The sequence below is a fragment of the Neofelis nebulosa genome, chromosome 18 (genome assembly GCF_028018385.1).
Source record: "Neofelis nebulosa isolate mNeoNeb1 chromosome 18, mNeoNeb1.pri, whole genome shotgun sequence".
In the NCBI taxonomy this organism is placed as follows: domain Eukaryota; kingdom Metazoa; phylum Chordata; class Mammalia; order Carnivora; family Felidae; genus Neofelis; species Neofelis nebulosa.
The window spans coordinates 22,826,576-22,848,413 of NC_080799.1; the positions used below are offsets into that span (position 1 = coordinate 22,826,576).

Below are 21,838 nucleotides of genomic sequence, written 5' to 3' on the forward strand. Positions count from 1 at the left end.
ATACGTATTTACTCTGTGATTCCATTTTTACGAAGTTAAATACAGGCAAAATTTATCTATGAGTCCAGACAGTGGATGTGGATAATACCCTTGGAGAGGTTCATGAACAGGGAGTTGGCATGAAGCTGCTAGGAATGTTCTATCTTTTGATGGAAATTCTTAAAACTATGTACTTAAGATTTTTTACTTTGTCACTGCTAGGAATTTACCCAAGGGATACAGGAATGCTGATGCATAGGGGCACTTGTACCCCAATGTTTATAGCAGCACTCTCAACAATAGCCAAATTATGGAAAGAGCCTAAATGTCCATCAACCAATGAATGGATAAAGAAGTTGTGGTTTATATATACAATGGAATACTACGTGGCAATGAGAAAGAATGAAATACGGCCTTTTGTAGCAACGTGGATGGAACTGGAGAATGTTATGCTAAGTGAAATAAGTCATACAGAGAAAGACAGATACCATATGGTTTCACTCTTATGTGCGTCCTGAGAAACTTAACAGAAGACCATGGGGGAGGGGAAGGGGGAAAAAAATTACAGAGAGTGAAGGAGGCAAACCATAAGAGACTCTTAAAAACTGAGGATAAACTGACGGTTGATGGGGAGTGGGAGGGAGGGGAAAGTGGGTGATGGGCATCGAGGAGGGCACCTGCTGGGAGGAGCACTGGCTGTTGTATGGAAATCAATTTGACAATAAATTTCATATTAAAAAAATAAATTAAAAAAATAAAATTAAGAAAATGCTAAAAAAAAAAAAAGGGTATGCACTTTGTTGTATGTAAGTTATATCTCAATAAATAAAAAGCCAAAAAGAAGAATGGAAGGTAGGCATTTCTAATTGTCCCACAGCATGACGCTAATTCCGAAATATATGTAAGTGCACACAAAAAAGCCAGAAGGAAACATGAAAACAAGTAATAGTGATTATCTAGATGGTAGGATAATGACAGATGGGTGTACCTTTCTGTATTTTCCTTTTTTCTTTTTTTTTTTAAGTTTATTTACTATTTACTTTGAGAGAGAGAGCAAGAATGCGGGACGGGAAGGGGGAGAGAGAGAGGGAGAGAGAATTCCAAGCAGGCTCCTCACTGTGAGCATGGAGCCCGATGCAGGGCCAAAATCCATGAACCGCGAGACCATGACCTGAGCCAAAACCAAGAGTCAGGTGCTTAACTGACTGAGCCACCCAGACGCCCCACCTTTCTGTATTTTCTAACTTCTCTGCAATCAGCGTTCCTTAGTTCTGGAACCAGACAGAGATGAAGAACATCTAATGCAGGCCCTACCAAGGGGGTAGGACCACACGGGCCCCGCCTCCCTCACTTCCCTTGCCGATGGCACAGGAGGACAGGACCTCCCCCACCCCCAGCCGGACCCGCCCACCTAAATGTGCTGCTATGGTTCCAAGGATCCACTACTCCCTAATTCTCTTTTAACAACCCCACGAGGTGGTAGCCCAACTTTCAGTTCCTTTCTGCAGGTGAGAAAACTGAGGCACGGAAAAACATAACGGAAGCGTATAATTGCCAAAGGCCACACAGCTAGAACCGGGAGGCAAGCCCCAGCAGTCTGAGCTGGACCTCTGCCCCCTGAGGGGTCCCCGACCACCCCCTCTGCCATTCATGAGCCAACCACCGTGCAGGGGGTCAACAAAGCACGAGCAGCCCTGAGAATATTTTTTTGAAAGAGTGTAGGTTTCTGTGTCAAAAAAAAAGAAAAAGGAAAGAAATGGAGAACTTCAATGAACTTCCTTATATTTATTTCAGTTTTGTTTTGAATCATCCAGTGGGGGCAGGGAGGGGCACACACTCCCTTCACTGGCCTCTGATTGGAAGCCAGCTGTCGTTAACTGCACTTGGGGGCACAGGGAGTGAGTATCAATGTCAGCTTGGTTGGTGACGAAACTGAGGTTTTCATGACCTGGCAGTTACCGCCCCTGCTTTCCCGTTCACCTGCCCAGTCCCGTGGTCCCAGGAGGACGGACGGGGGTCCTCAAGGGTCACTCTGAACCGGCAGTAGGGGCCGTGGGGAGAAGCGGGAAAGCAGCCTGTATGAGAGCCGCTTGGTGACCCGAGTGGGGCTGGGCTTCGTGCGTTCATCTCTCTCAACCTCAATGAGTCCTCAGACGAGGGAGGAGGGAGTGAAGATGCCCCTTTTACAGGTAAAGAAACCGACCCTTGCTCTCAGGTCCTCGCTTCTAAGATGACCAAGAAAAGAAAGAACAATGGCCATGCCCAAAAGGGCCACAGCCACGTGCAGCCTATTTGCTGTGCCAAATGTGCCCCATCGGTGTCCTAGCACAAGGCCACCAAGAAGCCCAGGGGGCTCCGTCGGTTAAGGGTCCAACTCTTGATTTCAGCTCAGGTCACGATCTCACGGTTTGTGAGTTCAAGCCCCGCGTTGGGCTCTGCGCTGACAGAGTGGAGCCTGCTTGGGGTTCTCTCTTTCCCTCTCTCCCTGCTCATGCACGTGCTCTCTCACTCTCCCTCAAAATAAATAAACTTCAAAAAAAAAAAAAAAGAAAAAAAAAGAAGTCTGGGATTTGAAACATGGCAGAGGCCACACTTGTCAGGGACGTTTCCAAAGTGAGTGTCTTGGGTGCCTGTGTGCTTCCCAGGCTGCACGTGAAACCCTATTCATGCCTGAGTTGCGCCGTTTCCGGCAAGGCGGTCCGGAACCGCTCTGGCACGGCCCAGGAGGACCGAACACCCCCACCCCAACTTAGACCTGCAGGTGCTGCCCCGTGACCTTCACCAAAGCCCAGCTAAGGAGCTAGGTCCTAGAGGACTAAAGCAAAACTGCCCTCTAGGAAAAAATAAAGTGGACTTAATGCCTTTCAAAAAAAAAAAGAAAGAAAAGAAAAGAAAGGAAAATTGAGCCTTGGGACGGTCGCAGGATGCCTGAGGTCCCCCAGGGTGACACACATACTCTCCGCTTTCCACGGTGCACAGGACGTGGAGTGTCCGTTCAGCCCTGGACTCGCAGCGTTAACTGGGGCGGGTTTGCCTGGGAACCCAGGTGCCCTTGCTTGCAAGATGAGGATCACGTGGCATTCCTCACAGGGTATCCTGAGGGTTTAAACAACTGCAGTATTTTGTCAGCCTCACCGCCTACACGACAAGGTGGCCGTGCGCTGGACAGCTGTTGTCTTCTGCCTGCTCGCTATCTACCCTTCCCCCCCTTCTTCTGGTCACGGGATCCCGGGGTTCCTTTGGGAAACACCCTTCCCTACCACGTGCCTAACATGGGGTCAACTCCCACCCCGGCCCCGTCACCAGGGTGACGAAAAACCCTGGGCTGGCTATGGGTCTCAGTCCGCTCTCCTTTGCCGTAGCAGCTGAGAGAATTGTAATAATGACAGGAAGGGAAGGAGAGGACGAGGCACCTGTCACTTATTCAGGGATTCCTACATGCCAGGCACTGCTCAGAACACCCCTCATGACCTGATGATGTAGGTGCCACTATTATCTCCATTCTTTTTTTTTTTTTAAGTTTATTTATTTTTTGAGAGAGAGAGAGAGAGTGTGTGTGTGTGCACGCACGCATGAGTGGGGGACGGACAGAGAGAGAGGGAGAGAGAGAATCCCAGGCAGGCTCCACACTGTCACAGCCCGATGCGGGGCTCAAACTCACGAACCACAAGATGGTGACCTGAGGCAAAGTCAAGAGCCGGACGCTTAACCAACTGAGCCCCCCAGGCACCCTTATAATCCCCGTTCTACACAAGAAGAAACTGAGGCCCTCGGTCCACGGACTGAGGGATAATTCTCGCAGGCCCGATTCCCCCAGGAGACAAACCTTTCAAGAGGAATTTGCGGGAAGCTCCTTCTCTTAGACAGTAGCATTCTCTTTTCTAACCATATTCGGTATTCTACAAAGTGAATTTGGGGGTGGGGAGGTAAAGGGAGATAGTTTCAAGGCAATTTCATGCCTAAGATCTGGAAATATAGAAAACTTTGATGATGTTCTGTTGAAGGGCACACTGTTTATCCAAAACAGGCTCGGGAAGGGGAAGCTGTCAACATTATCTCTTTCTGGTCACAAATTGCAGCCCTCTGATGGGTTTTTCCTAGAGTTTAATCTTGTGCTGGAAGCTAAGCTGATACCAGGAAGGTTTCTGACACGTCAATCTCCTTCCTGGCATTTTATCAGAAATTGATTCTCTTTGCTTTCCGAGGCTCGTGTCTTGGCCTTGCCATTAAACTTGGGTTACGGGCACTGTGTCTGCAGCCACGTTTCCCGCAGCTCCCAGCCTGACTGTGGGGGTCTCAGAGTAGGCTGGCGATTCGGGTGCGAGGGATTACGTGAGGTTCCGACACACCGAAGGGATGAAGAGTGCGGGTCCGATCAGGGCCTGCTTGATTGTGACAAGACCTCTCATCCATCTGTGGCTCTGATGGGATGAGCTTTCTAAACGGGCTACCTTGCCCCTGCCAGTCCTAAATTATAGCCCACAACGTTTACTGAGCTCCTAGTATGTGCCAGGCACCACGCTAAGCACTTTACAGGTATTAAATCACTGAATTCTTACCACAACCCTCTGAGGGCGGGCTCTATACTAGCCCCACTCTTTAGAAGAGGAAGTCAAGTCACAGGCAGGATGGGCAACTTGCCTGAATGAAGGGGCTCGCCCAGGAATCCAGGCAATTTGTTTCCAGGGTTCCCAGGCTCCACTACTTTGCTAAGTGGCTTCTAACGCTGCCATGTGACTTATTTGCCCTGGAGAAATCAGTTGTCAGTGTCTTGAGGGACGCCCCCCACCCCCCAAGCTCTCAGAGCTGCAGAGGCCAAGACCTCAAGAAGCAGAAAGGCTGATAATGGTACCCTCACAACTGGGAATGTACTTGGCAGTTGAATGGAAAACGGACTGGGTCCTTCTCTGCCTAGAAATGTGAACTAAAGGGTTTCGTTCCGGGAGAAGTGTGGATTTGGAATGTCAGCTGTCATATCAGACAGGCTCTTATAATCAAGTGCTATTAGCTTTCATTGTCTTTTTTTTTTTCCTTCTCTCTCTCTTCTTTTTTCTTTTTTTTTTTTTGGTTATTTAAAAAATGTTTTAGTGTGTATTTATTATGAGAGAGATAGTGTGCATGCACACGGCCATACAGGAGCAGGGGAGGAACAGAGAGAGAGGGAGAGAGAAAGAATCCCGTGCTCTTAGTACAGAGCCTGACACAGGACTCGATCTCTGGAACCGTGAGATCACGAGCTGAGCCAAGATCAAGAGTGGGACGCTCAACCGACTGAGCCACCTAGGCACCCCTATTTTTTAAATTTTTAAACAAAGGGGTTGAAATCTGTACAGATGGAAGGGCCAGCTCCCCATTGTCCAGAAGGCTGAGGTGGCAAGAGTGCTGAGCTCTGAAACGAGGGAGGAGAAGGGTCTGTTGACTGCCTGCTAGCGGGGGGCCTGAAACTTCCAGTACAAGTTACCAGCCCCACTGGCCTCCTGCAATCAGCCAAGCGAGGTGCTCAGAGCCAAGGGCCCGGGAGAGATGGCTTTTAAAAACTGAGGTGCTAGACGTGCCTCCAAATCCTTCTTAGGACAGCTGCCCTGCTCCTACTCCCCCCAAGCATGGCCTGGAGAACATACCGGGGCAGCCACTGAACAGCCCCTGGTGTGCCTACCTCAGCCAAGGGCAGTCACACTTGAACCTGGCCAGCATTCTACAAGGTGGCCTAGAAGAAAAGCTCTGTTCCTCTTCTGTTGTTGGGAGACAAATTGGGAATGTCAGTTTTTAAAAAGCACGTACCCTTTGAGCCATTAATTCCACTTTTGAGAATTTAAACTTTGGCTATTCCTACACGCGTGCACAAAGATGTCTGCTCTAGAGTATTCTTCTTTTTTTTTTAAGTTTAATTATTTATTTTGAGAGAGAGAGAAAGAGACAGCGTGAGTTGGGGAGGGGCAGAGAGAGAGAGAGAGACAGAGAGAATCCCAAGCATGCTCTGCACTGTCAGCACAGAGCCCAACTCAGGACTCGAACCCACAAACTGTGAGACTATGACCTGAGCCGAAATCGAGAGTTGGACACCCAACTGACTGAGCCACCCAGGCGCCCCTAGGATATTCTTTAAAGTACTCTCACAATAGGGGAGCCTGGGTGGCTCAGTCGGTTGAGCGACCGACTTCGGCTCAGGTCATGATCTCACCGTCCTTGAGCTCAGGCTCCGCATCGGGTTCTGTGCTGACAACTCAGAACCTGGAGCCTGCTTCTGATTCTGTGTCTCTGTCTCTTTCTGCCCCTCCCACACTCATGCTCTGTCTATCAAAAATAAATAAACATTAAAAAAAAAAAAACAGTACTCTCACAGTAGCAAAAGGCTCCTAATAGCCTAAAGAGACGTCAACCAGGATCTAGTAATATATTTACAGACAAGTCCACAATTCTTTACATGTATTTATTTATATTATTTATTTATAGGTTTTTTTTAATGTTTTATTTATTTTTGAGACCATGTGAGAAGGGGAAGGGCAGAGAGGGAGGGGGACAGAGGATCCGAAGCAGGCTTTGTGCGGACAGCAGTGAGCATGATGTGGGGCTCAAACTCACAAACCGTGAGATCATGTCCTGAGCCAAAGTTGGACACACAACCGACTGAGCCACCCAGGCGCCCCTATATGCATTGGTTTAGTATCAAAACCTGATCTGAACTGATAATGAAACTCACAGTGTTTTTCCCACCTAGGATGAATATTCATATTTCCCTGCAGATATATTCATGTGTTTGATTATAGGGTGTTGTCCCAGACCATACTGGGATGGTATTACTTTCTAAATTCTAAAACAATGAAACATATTTGGCCCCAAAGGTGTCAAACGAAGAACTGCGTTTCTTAGCATTCACGATGGAGCACTGTACAGCCATTGAAAAAGAAGGAATGAGGTCTGTGCACATGGTCTGCTATGGAATGCTCTCTAAGACGTGTCATTAAGTGAAAAAAATGCCAGGAAAAAAAAAAAGCAGCATGTGTCGCTGTGCTATCATGAGGACAGAGGACAGATACGCTCTGCATAGTTGTATAGCTACAGAATACTTCTGGAAGGACACGTAAGACATTTCTTACTGCGGTTGCCTCTTGAGAGGGCATCTGGGGGACTGATAGCAGGAGCACTTATCCCTTAAACAGCCTTTGGTATTGACCATCAGGTCAGTCTCTCTTTCTGCCTCTGAACTGGGAGAAGGAACAGCTGGTAGGGAAGAGAATCAGGACAAGGACAGGTGCGCAGACAAGAGGGAGCAGCGGCATGTCCCTGGTGGTACACAGAGAGGCCTGTCCAGCTTTCCCCATCCCTGGAGGCAGCCTGAATCCTGGACTCCCTCCTTCCCTGTGTTCCCTTGAGATCCGGTTCCTCCTCTGCTTGGCAAAGATGGAAGGAGTCGCTAGCCCTTGCACCGAAAGGCTCTGCTCAGCAGCAGGAAGGGCCATGTGTGCGTGTGCGTGCACTTGTACGTGCATACAAAGGGGAAGCTTAACGTTTTCTAGGTGGTTGAGTTAAATGACTTTTGCAGTCCTTCACAAAGTGAGCTTAGCAGACGGGTGTGCTGGGAAGGGCATTTTTCAGAATCTCCAATCGGCTGCAAAAGAAGGCAGTCCGTCGTCACGGGAGCCTCTCAGACTGGCTCAGGGGCGGGGGGGGGGGGGTGGGGGGGTGGGGGGGGGGCGCGCATGAGCTGGCCTGCCTGGGGCCCACCCTGGGGGCACACAGCCAGGAGACTGGAAGGCTGGAATCAGTCCAAAGTCCAGCTGGAGCAAGGGAGACCCCTTCAGCAAGAAGCACAATCGTGCACTCTGTCCAAGGGCATGGATACCTCTCCGTTAACTGTCAGACATGCTAAGAAATGGTTAAAATAATGTAACGCCTAACGTTTATGGAACGCTTAGGAGGGGTCCTGGCACTGTGCAAGGTACTTTAACACGTTACTGCCTAGTAGACACAATCTCGGGAGGAGAGGGGTCAAGAGAATCGTCCAAGGTCCTATGGCTGGGATTTGAGGCAGAAGCACATGTGGCTACTAATTCGGCCTCCTGGAGTCCCTGTGTCTCTGTGCAGCAGGACAAGTCTCCAGTGCCACGTCTGTGAGCCCCACGGTGCCGTGGCCACCAGTATGGACGCTGGAGGGGCGACGAATCAAGATCTGTTCCCTCCTCGGTGGTTTTCTTTTTTACTTTTTTAAACACTGTGTGATAAATTTACTTCCTAATGATTTTTGAGTCAACTACAATGACCACAATTTCAAAGTCATTAATAATTCATGACCGAGGGCCATAAACACTATATAATCTCCACAGGCAAGAAACCACGAATACTTGTTAGCGACAAGGCTGAGAATATCTTTGCCAGCTAAATGGAAGTACGTACCCGCTTCGAGCTACGCCTCCCATACGCGTTTCAGAAATGACCGCAGCCCTTCCAAAGCCTGGGTTCCAGCCTTCTTTCCCTCCTCCAGCACCCCACCCCCTGGGGTTTTATCTGTGCCTGTGGCACGGCTCGAGGACTGAGGTGTCCTGGGGCCAGGCAGCCAAGCAGAGCTCAGGGAAGGATCTGAGCTGACAGCCAGGGGTTACTTACTACGGATCAACCACTGGCTTTCACCTGTGGCTGCACACCGGAACCCCTTGGGGATGGTTACAAAATTCCGAAGCCTGGGTCCCACCCCTGGAGATTCCGATTTAACTGGTTTGACAAGAGGCCTGAACTTCGGGGTATTTCAAAAGCTCCTGGGGATTCTAATGCGCAGCAATGTTGGTGACCACTGCCACGGTGTGGTTGCTGCTCTCTCTTGGCCACCGAGCAGGTGTCTGTGGAGGCAGGCATGGCAGAATGGAGCGCCCCACTGAAAGGAGCTCTCCTCGACACCAGCCATTGCCCGGTGTTGCCTTAAGGGAATAAGGCCTCTGTGGTCGTTCTCCATTTTAGCAAAGAAGCCAGAAGTGCGCATTATTCTGTGAAAATTGTAAATGCGGATGCCTAATTTTTAAAAAAGGTGTAATGGGGGAGGGTGTCTGGGTGGTTCAGTCAGTTAAGCGCCCGACTTCGGCTCAGGTCACGATCTCACAGTCTGTGAGTTCGAGCCCTGCATCAGGGTCTGTGCTGACAGCTCAGAGCCCGGAGCCTGCTTCGGATTCTGTGTCTCCCTCTCTCTCTGCCCCTCCCCCACTCATTTTCCCTCTCTCTCTCTCTCTCTCAAAATAATAAACATTAAAGATTTTTTAAAAAATAAATAAAAAAATTGTAATGGAGTCCGGGCCAAATAAAACACATCTTTGGGCTGACTTTGGCTGGCAAGTTCATTGCAAACAGCCTCCCCTCCTCCCCTCACCATGCTGGCCCATGACGGCGCGGAGAAGTTCCCGATCCCAACCCGGGGAGGAAATGGCACGTTCACCTGCCACGGTGTGAGCCGGCCCGTGTCACCTTACCACCGGAGGAACATGAAGAACCTCCCTGTCTGCTTGTTCCCACGAGCTTGTCTTTTCCTTGCCGTTCATGGTGACAGAGTCTGATCTATACCCGGCATCCTGTGTAAGGCACAGAGTGTCAGGAAGAGCAGATTTCACAGGTGGCATGGGAGGGATGCGGAAAGGGGAGGTAGGTGGAAAAAAGCACGTTATATCAAGATGAGCATCTGCCAGCTTTTGCCATTAGTTTCCTTCTCCTATTTTTCTAACCAAACAAAAGCCCTGTGAGGAGAACAAGCATCCTCTTTTTCAGAAAGGCCTGAAACCATTTTAAATCTCTCAGATATTGTGATAAATATCTCCACTCTCTTGGTTTGTTTGGTTTTTTTTTGTTTGTTTGTTTCTCATTCCAAGCTCTTCGCCAGGCGGGGTGATCTGAAATGCTCTGGGGCAACTGGCAGGATGGGAGTAGCCAAGAAAGCGGCAATTAGGAAGCCCTGTTGCCAAGGAGAAAGACTGAGGAGGAAAAGAGTATCTCAACTAGTTACCCGCTGCCCTGCTTTGTGGATTCCCAGCAAATTTCTTAATGCAGATAAATGGGATGCTGTTACTCTGTGATCAAAAGCCTCGGTGAGGTCGAAACAATTCATGCCTGGCTTGGGAGCGGGGAGCGGGGGGCGGGGGGGTGCTGGTCACCGCCCCCCCCCCCCCAGGTCACATCACCAAGGGGGGGGACCAGGAGCCTGCGGGCCTGTGCTCACTCCTGTTCCGGGCTCCTCTGCCCCCCCCCCCCCCCCCGTCTCTGGAAAGACTTTGCAGGAGACGTGCACATCTGTTCCTGATTCCAGAAAAATGTTCTTACCAGAAAGGAGTGATGGAATCCACCCCGGCTCAGTTTCTAGAACATCCACTGGGGCTGACACTTAAATCTTTTTAGTAGCACCAAAGTCCCTAAGTTATCTCTCAGCCCTCGTCCCAGGTAGGCTGCTTGAATGAGAAGAAAACCCACGGTGGCTGTTCTGGCTACAGTTGAGAAAGGAGACGAGAGGGGATGGGATGACAGCCATCGCAAAGGCCCTTTGCAGTCCAACCCCAACCTGCCTCCTCAGAGCTGGTTTGGGAGGCCAACACAGAGGACACAGACATGGAAAGAGAAAGCCCAAGTGTTGTGGCCATTTCTGAGCCCCTGGACCCAGCTCAGCCTGGGAAATTCCTTTTCATTGTTGGAATTATGTCACTTTACAAGCAAGAGTGTTAACACGTAAGTGTTGATGAATTTCAGGATTGGTCGATACTTACGACAAGCCACACGACTGCATACCCATGTACCCCTACACTCGTCTGTGGCTAAAGACTCCAATTCAAACTCCCATGAGCTGGAAGATGTCATCAAAGGGCCCTGCAGTGACCTATGGGTCCTTGCTATCACTGTGTACTCCCAGGCTCAGCTACTCTTGCAACTTTCCCTATTCGTGTCTCTCTGACTTTGACTTTGACCATGCTGCACACCCTGAGACCAGGGCTGTGTCTCTCTCATCCCTGGTGCCGGGCACAGAGCAAGTGGGCTCGGTGTGGCAGGTTTCAAGAAGGGCCACGGTATCTGTAGATTTCTCACCCAGAGGTGAGACCTATTTCCCCACCCCGCGAATCTGGGCTGGCCTTGTGACCTGTTTTAAGGAAACAAAGTAGCGGTAGTGACACCAGCTGGGGGGGGGGGGGGGCAGCAGCGTCCACTCTTCATGTGCGTGGCCCTGTGAACCTCCACATGAATAAAGCTGGCTGCCTTACTGGCGGACGAGAAAGCATTCAAAGAGAGCTGAAGCACACTACTGATGCTCAGTCATCCCCAAGGCGACACGGCGGCTCACTGCAAAAGCCTAAGGGAGTCCAGTGGAAATCAGCAGACCTGCCCAGTTCCAAAGGCCAACCCACAGAATCACCAACTGAATGCACAGTTCTTGTTCCACATCCCTGAAACGTGGGTTTGGGACTGCTCAGTTACACAGACAAAGCTAACTGACACACTTCCTAAGAAATTGTCACTACAATGTAGCGACACTTTGGTTGAGAGCTCTAATTGCCAGCTAGCATTTGGTCCCGGATTCAAGCTGGAGACTCAGAGGGAAACAAGAAGGAAATCCAGGAAAACTTATTCACCAGCATGCTCCCTCAGGTGCCTTCAAACAGAGTCGCCTCCCACCCACCCTCACCAGTGACACATTTACCTCCTTTTTCTCCCTCGAGCAGGACCGGCTTCTGTCAGCCTTCCGCGGAATCTGACCTGTGGCAGTTCAAAAGCAGAACCAGAGATTAAGGCTCTTTTAAAACAGCTAGTTTATCACCGTGAAAGCTTTTTATTTGCAAACTGAATAGACGGGACCAATCATAATCAAATGATTTTAAGAAAATGTAGCCTATTATTATAGTGGGAAAATGGCATGCTCTTGAAATAGACCAACGGCAAGGAAATGGTAATTCACACGCTCACGTTATTTGACTGTAATGAACAAAGCCTCAGCTCTTTAATCTGGAACATTATCTGCACTCTGCAAGGGCCGACTGTAGATTTCCCAGTCGAATTACATTTTTATTAAATTGTTTGGAATTATATAAAATGCCTTCCACAAAAATGCCTTCCACTGTGCGCATACACATAACCTTTGATGAGTGCACACCAACGTGCTTCACCAAACCCCCAAACTCAACACCTAGGTGATGGTGCAGATGTGAATTAGCAGTAATCCCGCATCTCCCATATAACAGGTAATTTCAGGGTGAATGTTGCTTTTCTTAGAAAATTGGAAGACTAACATTTGAGAGTGCGCATAAATTCAACAGCTCAACATCATTATGTTTAAATATGCTGTTCCAAATGCAGTTTTCACAACTTTTATGGAAGTGTCCATTGTAAAAGGATTCCTTGATGGAAAATTAATGGATGGCCTTGGTTTTAAAACACAAAGTGGGGGGGCGCCTGGGTGGCGCAGTCGGTTAAGCGTCCGACTTCAGCCAGGTCACGATCTCGCGGTCCGTGAGTTCGAGCCCCGCGTCAGGCTCTGGGCTGATGGCTCGGAGCCTGGAGCCTGTTTCCGATTCTGTGTCTCCCTCTCTCTCTGCCCCTCCCCCGTTCATGCTCTGTCTCTCTCTGTCCCAAAAAAAAAAAAAAAAAAAAAAAACAATGAAAAAAAAAATAAAAAAAAAAACAAACACAAAGTGGGAACCTCTGTGCTTTGGCAACGTGTCTTCCAAACTCTCCGGCCTCACTCTTGGGTGGCGATTTATGAGGAAATCACAACCACGTGTCCCGTGAGCCAAGAGCACGCCAAAGCAGGAGGAAGAAGGCTTAGTGATGACTCATCAAGAGGCAAGAAGTGGGGACCGAGTCTCAGAGGAAAGATGTTTGTGGGTCTACACAGGTGTGGGGGACCTCATAGCTGGTGATAAAGCACAAGTCAAGGGATGATGCTCTTTCCAAGAAAGTGAAAATGAGGGGGAAAGCAAAGGTCCACAGATGACCCTGTGACCATGGCCAAATTTTGGCACCAATATTATAAAAGGATCTAGAAAAGAGGCCGCTGGAGAGTTCATAGACACTGGGTTGTCTGCTCAGCTCACAGGGACACCCTAAACTGCTTCCTTCTCTCTCACTCTCCTTCCTGTCCTCAGCGGGGAGCTCCCTGGCAGCCATGACGTGGTACAGGACCCCAACCCCAGTATGGCACACTGGGGATGGGCCCCTGACCCAACCACAGTCGATCAGAATGCCAGCCCCAGGAATTTGACATTGGTTTGGAAAGACAGAGAAGACAGAGGGCCAGAGCAGGGCTATTTTCACCTGTGAACTTTGATGCGGTCGGCACCCTCCTGCCTTGGGGGACAGACTGACACAGAACGCCAAGGCAGAAAGAACAGATCTGAAATTGACTGCATACCTGTCTTTGCGTTCCACAGACATGCACTTAATGTACCACTGACATGCCGGATGCCAACAGCGGGGGAAGGCCGTATGTGTGTGCGGACAGCGGGTATATGACACCTCTCTGTACTTTCTACTCAATTTTGCTATCAATCTAAAATTGCTCTAAAAAAGCTTATTAATTAAAAAAAGAAAGAAAAGACCCAGAATCAGGGATCAGGTGATCTGGGTCGTTGGGCCAATTTTATCCCAACCTCCTGCCCCCTGATGCTCTGGAGCAGGAACTAGGGTGGACAGCACCCAGAAACCCTTGTCCACACCTGCCCTAGCTGTCAGTCAAGGGACTCGTCGTAGGCCTGAAGGCCAACGAGAGAGGATGACATGTGGGGTGGTAGGGCACGCGGGGCAGCACCAGGAGCCCAAAGATTGGCCTGGAGCTCGAAGGGGTCAGAAAGGGTTGGAGACCAGGGTGTTCTACAGAAGCAGTCCCGAGGCGAGTAGGATGCCAGTAGGAGCAAAAAGGGCCCAGAGTGAAGCTGGGGAGAAGGAAAGCAGAGCTAGCCCAGGGGCAAACAAAGCAGTCCCCAGAGCCTGGCTACAGCTCCTCCAATGCTAGTCAGACACATGCCAAGGGACCTGGTCCAGTGGACAGCTGACCAGTTTACGGGAGCTTGGATAAGTCACAGGATCCCACAGGATCTCTCTGGGCCATATTTTCTTCCTTTTTTTTTTTTTTTAAATTAAAAAGAATTTTTTTTAACGTTTATTTTTGAAAGAGACGGGGCATGAGTGGGGAAGGGGCAGAGAGAGAGGGAGACACAGAATCCGACGCAGGCTCCTCCGGGCTCTGAGCTGTCAGCACAGAGCCCGAAGCGGGGCTCAAACCTGAGAACCATGAGATCATGACCTGAGCCGAAGTCAGATGCTGAACCGACTGAGTCACCCAGGTGCCCCATTTTATTTTTAAATTTTAAATGAGAGTTAGGCTAAATCACCTCTGGGGTTGCTTTTCATCTCTAAAATTCTGTTACGCCAACAGAGAACAGTAAGAAAAGTCTTCCTTAAGGTGGGCCATAAAAACAAAACATTAATACAAAGAACACAGAGCTTGACTACTGAATTTTGAAAGCAAATCTCTCTCCTGGAGTTCATTAGAAGCTTCTTATTCATGGGGCGCCTGGGTGGCTCAGTTGCTTAAGCAACCAACTCTTGATTTCAGCTCAGGTCAAGATCTTGCAGTTGTGGGATTGAGCTGCATGTTGGGATCCGCTGTGAGCGTGGAGCCTGCTTGGGATTCTCTCTCTCCTTGTCTCTCTGCCTCTTCCCCACTCACGCTCATGCACTCTCTTCTCTCAAAATAAATAAATAAACTTCAAAAGGAGCTTCTTGTTCATTAAATTGGGAAACAATTTGCTTACTTTCCAGTGAAGAAAATTCACTCTAATTGTACACGCTTGTTCCCTAACGCCTGTGTCCTCAGGCCACTGAGCCCCTCTCTCTCTGCTCCAGGAAGCTCAATGTGGAGACTGCTCCTTCTCACCAAGGACGGAAGAAATGAGATTACATTGCCCCTGTCTACTGCACTTAGCTTCTCGGAGTATCTTCCTACTTATATCTCGTTTTATTCTCATGACAGTCAGGGAGGGAGGTGGAAGAAGGTGACATTAATATCAATAAATGCTGCTTGCAAAATTAAGGGGGTGTTCCCCTGCATTTTGCAAGGTGACCTGTCAGCTTCAGCCATGAGACGATAAATAAGGCCAAATGTAAATGATACACGTGTACGTCGCGTTACAAAACCGATGTGTGCCTGGGGAAAAAAAAAAAAAAAAAAAAGGGTGTGAATGCATATGATACTACGCTCCCACTTAGGACTTCAGAGAGATTTTATCCGCACTTTGGATTTATTTTCAATGGTTCGAGGATTCTGACACTTTGGTTTTACTTTGCTCTGGAGGCAGATAATAACATTCATCGCTGCCATTTAGAAGGGAGGTGCATCTTGCTTGGATGCCAGCTTCTGAAGCCAGCAGGCGAGGGAAAACCAGCGTCAAAATTACCCTCAAAAAAGCCTTAAGCCTCCTGTGAAGTGCAGTCCACAGGACACAGCCTTTTACATCCACTGCTGTGGACTACTTAGGATGTGAAATGTACGGTGCGTGATAAAAATACATCTGCCTGATATCATTTGATGGTATTTCTAATTAAATTATTCATATTGTAATTACTCCATTTTTCCTTTAGGGTAGAAGAAGAGTGGCAGCGGGGGAGGCTGAGGACCAGGCACCAAGTTCAAGAATGTGAATGCTCCACTGAACCGGACACCTACTACGTGCCAGGTTCAACGCACAGCCTTCATCCCCCTGCATCCTCAGAACCACTCCTGGAGGTCAGGGGTCAGTGAACTTGTCTTGTAAAAGGCCAGACGGTAAAGATTTTGGCGAGAGAACAGCTACAGACTATATGTACACAAATGGGCGCAACTGGGTTCCAATAAAACTTTATTCACAAATGCAGGCTGCAGGCCAGGTGTCACCCCGGTTGGTCACAGTTTGCTGACTCTTGCTTTAGATGGACAGCACCATGGGGCACTTGGGTGGCTCAGTCAGTAGAGCATCCAACTTCAGCTCAGGTCATGATCTCACAGTTTGTGGGTTCGAGCCCTGCATCGGGCTCTGTGCTGACAGCTCAGTGCCTGGAGCCTGCTTTCAGTGTCTCTCTCTCTCTCTCTCTGTCTCTCTCTCTCTCTGCCCCTCCCCCACTCATGCTCTCTCACTCTCTCTAAAACAATAAATAAACATTAAAAAAAATAGAGGGACAGTACTATGCCCTTGGCACAAACCAAGGAAAAAATGAGACACAAACTTTGAGTGAGTGAGTGAGCTGCTTTTTCAAGGCCACACAGATGTATCTTGTAAGTGACAGGGCTCAGTGTGCTCCTAATCATGAGCGTCACTGACATTATCACAATCACAAGCATGTTAATCGCTGCCATTACCATGTGAGCTCACCTTAGTGAAGTTTACTATGTGCCCGGCACTGAGCTCAAGGCTAAGTATGGGAACCAACTCATGTGCTCCTCTCAGCTACCCAAGAAATAGGCACTATTATTATCCCATTCGTCAGATGCGGTCACTGAGATCCAAAGAGGTTAGGAAGCTTGCCCAGTATCATGCAGCGAGTGACTAGAGAAGCCTCAACCTGGATCTGAGCAGTCTGGCTCCAGAGCCTACGCTCCTAACCACTGGGCCACACTGCTCCTCAGTCAGGGCTTTGAAGACAAGTACAAGAACACCAGAACGTGCCGGGGAGGGAGTCTGATTTAAGGAATTCTTTCTGCGATGCAGCTTTTGAGTGTACGTTGCACTCCTAGAGCAATTCATAAGGGGGTTAGATAAAAATGATTCCCCAATTATCCAAGGAGATGGCGTTGCCGGCCAGCCAGGGTAAATGCCATAAAGTGGCCAAAATGGTAAGGCTTGGCATTAGACCCTCACTCCCATCTACTCAGGTGAAATGCTCAGCCTTGGCAGAAAGAGTTGGGCTTTGGAGAACAAATTCAGTGGAAAGAGGGGCCATGCAGGGACCTCCCCAGTGCAAAGGAGCTTCGAACAAAGAACTTGTTTCTCTCCACTGGGGTATGGTGCCATTAGGTTACTCAAATGAGCTGATTGCTTCTGTTGTCCAAATACGAGGGCTTATGTTGCTCTCATTTTATGTATCTCTGGAACTTAATTTAAATGACAAATATCTCACTGAAATACCACTTACTCTCACCAATCCGACTGGCAAAAATCAGAGGCTTGACAAGAGAGCGTTGGCGAGAGCTAGGAAGCTGGTGTTTTTGAGCATTGCCGGGGGAAGTACAAAATGACAGACTCCCTTTGGAAAGGTGTTTTGACAATATCCTCAAAAGGACGAATGCATTTTTCCTTTGGGGCTAGCAATATCGCTTCCAGGAATCTACTGTAAAGAATCACCTCCGCGAATGGGAAACAAATGCACAAGAGTATTCACTGTATCACAATTTGCAATAACAACTGTTGGAAATGATGGGTGAGTCCGTCAGTAGGGACTGGCTGAATAGGGTGAATCCACAAATGAAATGGAATGCTGGAAGAAAGAATGGGCAAGCTGCTTATATATAAGACAGTCATATGTCAAGTGAAAAAAAAATCAATAGGCAGAAAGTATATGTAGGATGCAATCTTTTCTCTAAGAAAGAGGAAAAGAAGACTACATGGGTTCTGTTTGTATAGAGAACCACCCAGAGGTACATGCACAAATGCAACAGCTCACTGTCACTTTTTTCTGACGTTTATATATTTATTTTGAGGGAGAGAAAGCATGGAAGGGGCAGAGAGAGAGGGAGAGCGAGAGAATCCCAAGCTGGCTCCGTACGGTCAGTGCAACACCCAATGCGGGCTGGAACTCATGAACCGTGAGATGATGTACAAGCCTAAATCAAGAGTCGGATGCTTAACCGACTGAACAATCCAGGGTGCCTCACTGTTACTTTTTATATTGTTTTGATTTTTGAATGGTTTGGACCCATTTTCTATCGAGAAAATTAAAAGAAACTTAAAATATTAAATGTCCAAAAGCCAGATTCAAATTAAAAACAAAACAATGGGAAACGCTGTAGAATGTTCCCATGAGAGAACCTAAGAGGGTGGTCTACGGGGGGAGAGGGGAGTAGCCTCTGTGAACTTCAGCACCCCAAAGCTTTGCTGGAAAGACAACGCGACATTTTAGGAAAAAGAAAAAAGCAAGAACAAGGAAAGGAAAATCGAGACCTGTCCGGATGGGTTGCCTGGGAATCTGGTTTCCTAGTGCTTACAGAGCATCTACACGTGTTCCCCCCCACCCCCCACAACTCCATGTTCTTCCCCAGGTGAGAGCTCTTAAGATTCCCTATCATGCACAACAAAGCCACGTGGCTCAGAGAAGCAAAGTAACTTGCCCAAGGTCACAGAGCAAGGAAGGGGAAGAACCTGGTTAACAACCAGTCATTCTGGCTGCTAATCCAGTGTTCAGTACACCCTGGTGCCTGCCAGCACCCCCTCGTCAAGCCCAGGAATGGGAGCACCCCGCCCCCATGTGCCTTCAGCCCCATGCCAGCTTCCTGGACCTTGATCGTGACTTCCACCTACAGCCTTGGTTTGCAAAGATACCTGTGGCAGAGTAAGGAGGCAGGGAGGCGGACCCAGAAGGCTGCCCAGCCTCAAGGGCAATCACTGTTTGGCTCCTGCCGCCTGTTTCCATGCAGGAATGCGGGCCCCGGTCTTGTTGGATCAGATTTTTCCAGAAGTCCAGTCTTAGAAGACAGCTTCTAATTTTTAAATATTGACAATTGCAAAAAAAAAAAAATGTAAAGCTCTGTACAGATGCAACAAAACAGGCTTCTAGTTTCTAACCTAATAGGTAACTAGGCAGAAGACTAGAAAATTTTCCATTATTTACCTCGATGCCGCGGAACCATGGCGGGGGGGAGGGGGGCGAGGGGGAGAGCTCTTTAAGGAAATTTCATCATAGCAACAGAAATCTGTTAGACAAAAAGCGTGACTGTTTGGAAGACAGGTAAACGTGGGCTCTGCGACACACTTTCAAATTCTTTCAAATTCCCCATGTGCTGCCTCCAGGCTGGTTCTGGGACTTGAAGTTACATTCTGTCTCCTGAAAGCCCGAAACAATATTCCTGTCACTCTTCCTTTGCATTTTCTGTGTAACTCAAATTCCCGGGACCCAGTTTACTGCCAAATTACCTGAGATAAACAAGTCATGCTAAGATCCTCTTTTCCTCTCCAAACCCAAACAGCAGCTGGCAGCTAGAAATGGTTATTTATAACCTGCACACTGTTATGCACATTTTCTTGTGCACTTCTAAAAATGCTTAGCCGTGCATTCTTTGGCTGCCTTCATAATTAGATGAGAGCCTGGGGACAATGCCGTGCGGTAGCAGAGAAGGTAGGCTCTGGGTCAGCCTGTCTGGCTCCGCTTCTCAGTACCTGTTTGGAAACCCCGATACCGTAATTCCATTTCGGTCTATTGTCAGTGTTAAGACAGTACAAATGACACGATTAGAGCAGTGCCCTGCACACAGTAGGTGATGGGGTTTGGAGTGGGGGTGGGGAGCCGGAGCTGATGGCCAAGAAAGAATTCTTGAGATGTCTTTGGGGCAAAAAGCAGATTTATTAAAGCACGGGGACAGGGCCCATGGGCAGAAAGAGCTGCACTGGGGGTGTGAGGAGTACTATTATATACTATGGAGTTGGAGGAGGTAAAGTCAAGAGGAAGTTTCTTAAAAGGGATTTTCCATATGCTAAAGCCTCACTCCAGATCACTGGAGGCCTAGCTATTGTCAAGCTAAGGTTGTTTTTCCCTCTAGCAAAGCATTAAGACAGTAGGGAGTTCCTGGAGAAGGTTTTACTCTGCCTGCCTCAAGTGTTTGTCACCTGGCTGCAGATTATAAGGAAATTTAATTTTACCTGCCACTTCCTTCTTGCCTTTGTTCCCCACATCACTATGGAGGGGAGGGTGATGTTGGGGCTCCAGGAAACAAGCCTATAGGTTTCTGGAGATTAGGCTATTGATAAGATTGCCTTTTTCTTGTAATTTACCAAGGTATTTGTAAATGGATGGAGAGGACTGCGATCTCTATCAGTTAACCATTTGTGTTCCATCCTTTCCTTTGTTCTTGGGCAGCCAGGAGTCCACAAGGAATATACGTATCCCACCTGGGGTGGGGGATGGGAGGTATGCTAGCTCGTGCTTGGCCTTCGGCTTGCCTTATGCTCCCTCATCAGAAGAGACATCAGTAGACATCCCTGGAGTCTGTGAATGAATGAACGAATGAATGACCAAATTTTTTGAATGGATAAATGCTGGGAGGACAAGAGGTAAGAGTACGAGAAGCTGTAAAGACTTCCTCTTCTCTCACAATGTATTTTCCTGATCCTTCCCCCCCTGCTTTTTCTCAGATGGTGAAATGAAATATGACAAAGTGGGTTTAATACACCACTGGAGATAATTGGAAAATATTGATTTTTTTTTCATTTGAAACGGTAAAGATAAGAAAGTGCCCCACTTCTGTAATCTAATCAGTGGCTTATGTGACAACATGCTTCCCAGGCTAAAATGTACTTTGGTCGACCTCTGTATCCATCACACAAGTTCCCAAACGCATTCCAACTACACCCGCCAGCCCAGCCCCATCCTTCCATCCCAGCTCCTGGCTGAATACAAGTGGGGACACGGTGTTTGTGAATCTATGTGAGCATGTGTGTACACATACAAATTAAAGTGTCTTCTCAGTATTTGTGTTCCACACCCCCCACCCCAATGATCTGCAAAACAGCCCTGGAAAACGTAAGAAATAATGCATGAGATTCCCCCAGAATCCTAAAGAAAAAGATACATTTCCTGCCTCTGACAGCTAATTTTTACTGAGAACCTATTAAGTACTGGGTACCATTTTAAGAGCTTTACTTATGTTTATTTATTTTTGAGAGAGAGAGAGAGTGGGGAAGGGGCAGAGAGAGGGGAACAGAGGATCTGAAATGGGCTCTGTGCAGCAGAAAGCGGCATGCAGGGCTCAAACTCACCAACCATGAGATCATGACCTGAGCTGAAGTTGGATGCTTAACTGACTGAGCCATCCAGGGGCTCTGTTAAGGGCTTTATTTTTTAATTTACTTTTTAAAGTAAACTTTTAAAAGTCTTTTTAAATTTTTTTTATTTTAGAGAAAGAGTGAGAGAGAGAGTGCAGGGGTGGGGGAGAGGGACAGAGAGAGGAGGGGGGGAGAGAGAGAGAGAGAGAGGGAGAGAGAGAGAGGGAGAGAGAGAGAGAATCTCAAGCAGGCTTCACACTCAGTGCAGAGCCCAAGGTGGGGCTCGATGCCAGGACCGTGGGATCATGACCTGGGCCAAAATCAAAAGAGTCAGATGCTCAACTGACTGAGCCACCCAGGCGCGCCCCTTAAGGGCTTTAAATAGATGAATTCATATGATTCTCACGGCAGCCTTATGACGTAGTCCTCCTATTAATCTCTATTTTATAATGTAAGAGTCCAGGCACTGAGAGATGAAGTAACTAATCTCCCAAGGTCATGTGGCCTCAGGACCAGAACCCCCTTGGTCGGTCTCCGCACTCTGCTCCTTCCTCTCCTCTCCAAGATGAGGAAGGCCCACAGAGTGAGCACCTCTAACTTGAACAGGGAGAGCAGGAGAGCGAGTCCAATCCTCTGCCCTGGTTTTTTCAGAGTTGCCTTCTGCAGGCTTAAAATAAAATCTCCACCTCAAATCATGCAAGAGGCAGGACTTCCCACCACAAAGCCTCATCAGGAGGGAGGCTTTGCAATGGCGGCGGGGCGGGTACAGAAACGGAGCCAGGCTGGTTCTCCCGCAAGTGGCCACCTTAACTCCCCAGGCCTCGGCCTCCACATCTGATAAATGTCTGACAGCAATCAGACCAGATCGGAAGTTACTCAACTGGCTGAATCCAGGCCAC

The 21,838-nt window shown here is 48.4% G+C and overlaps 1 protein-coding gene across 4 annotated transcripts in view; it reads right to left on the minus strand.

Moving 5' to 3' along the window:
- The window catches only part of KATNIP (katanin interacting protein), a 193,454-nt gene that overhangs the window by 162,125 nt on the left and 9,491 nt on the right, over window positions 1–21,838 (minus strand). For 2 of the 4 annotated variants that reach the window (XM_058710268.1, XM_058710266.1), the window contains exon 2: window positions 11,639–11,694. The exons of 1 other annotated variant lie outside the window; for it this stretch is intronic. In XM_058710268.1, coding sequence (XP_058566251.1) covers window positions 11,639–11,694 — 56 coding nt within the window. Of the gene's footprint in view, window positions 1–11,638; window positions 11,695–18,503; window positions 18,662–21,838 lie in introns of all 4 variants that reach the window. One more of the 4 variants, XM_058710267.1, reaches the window with a different exon arrangement.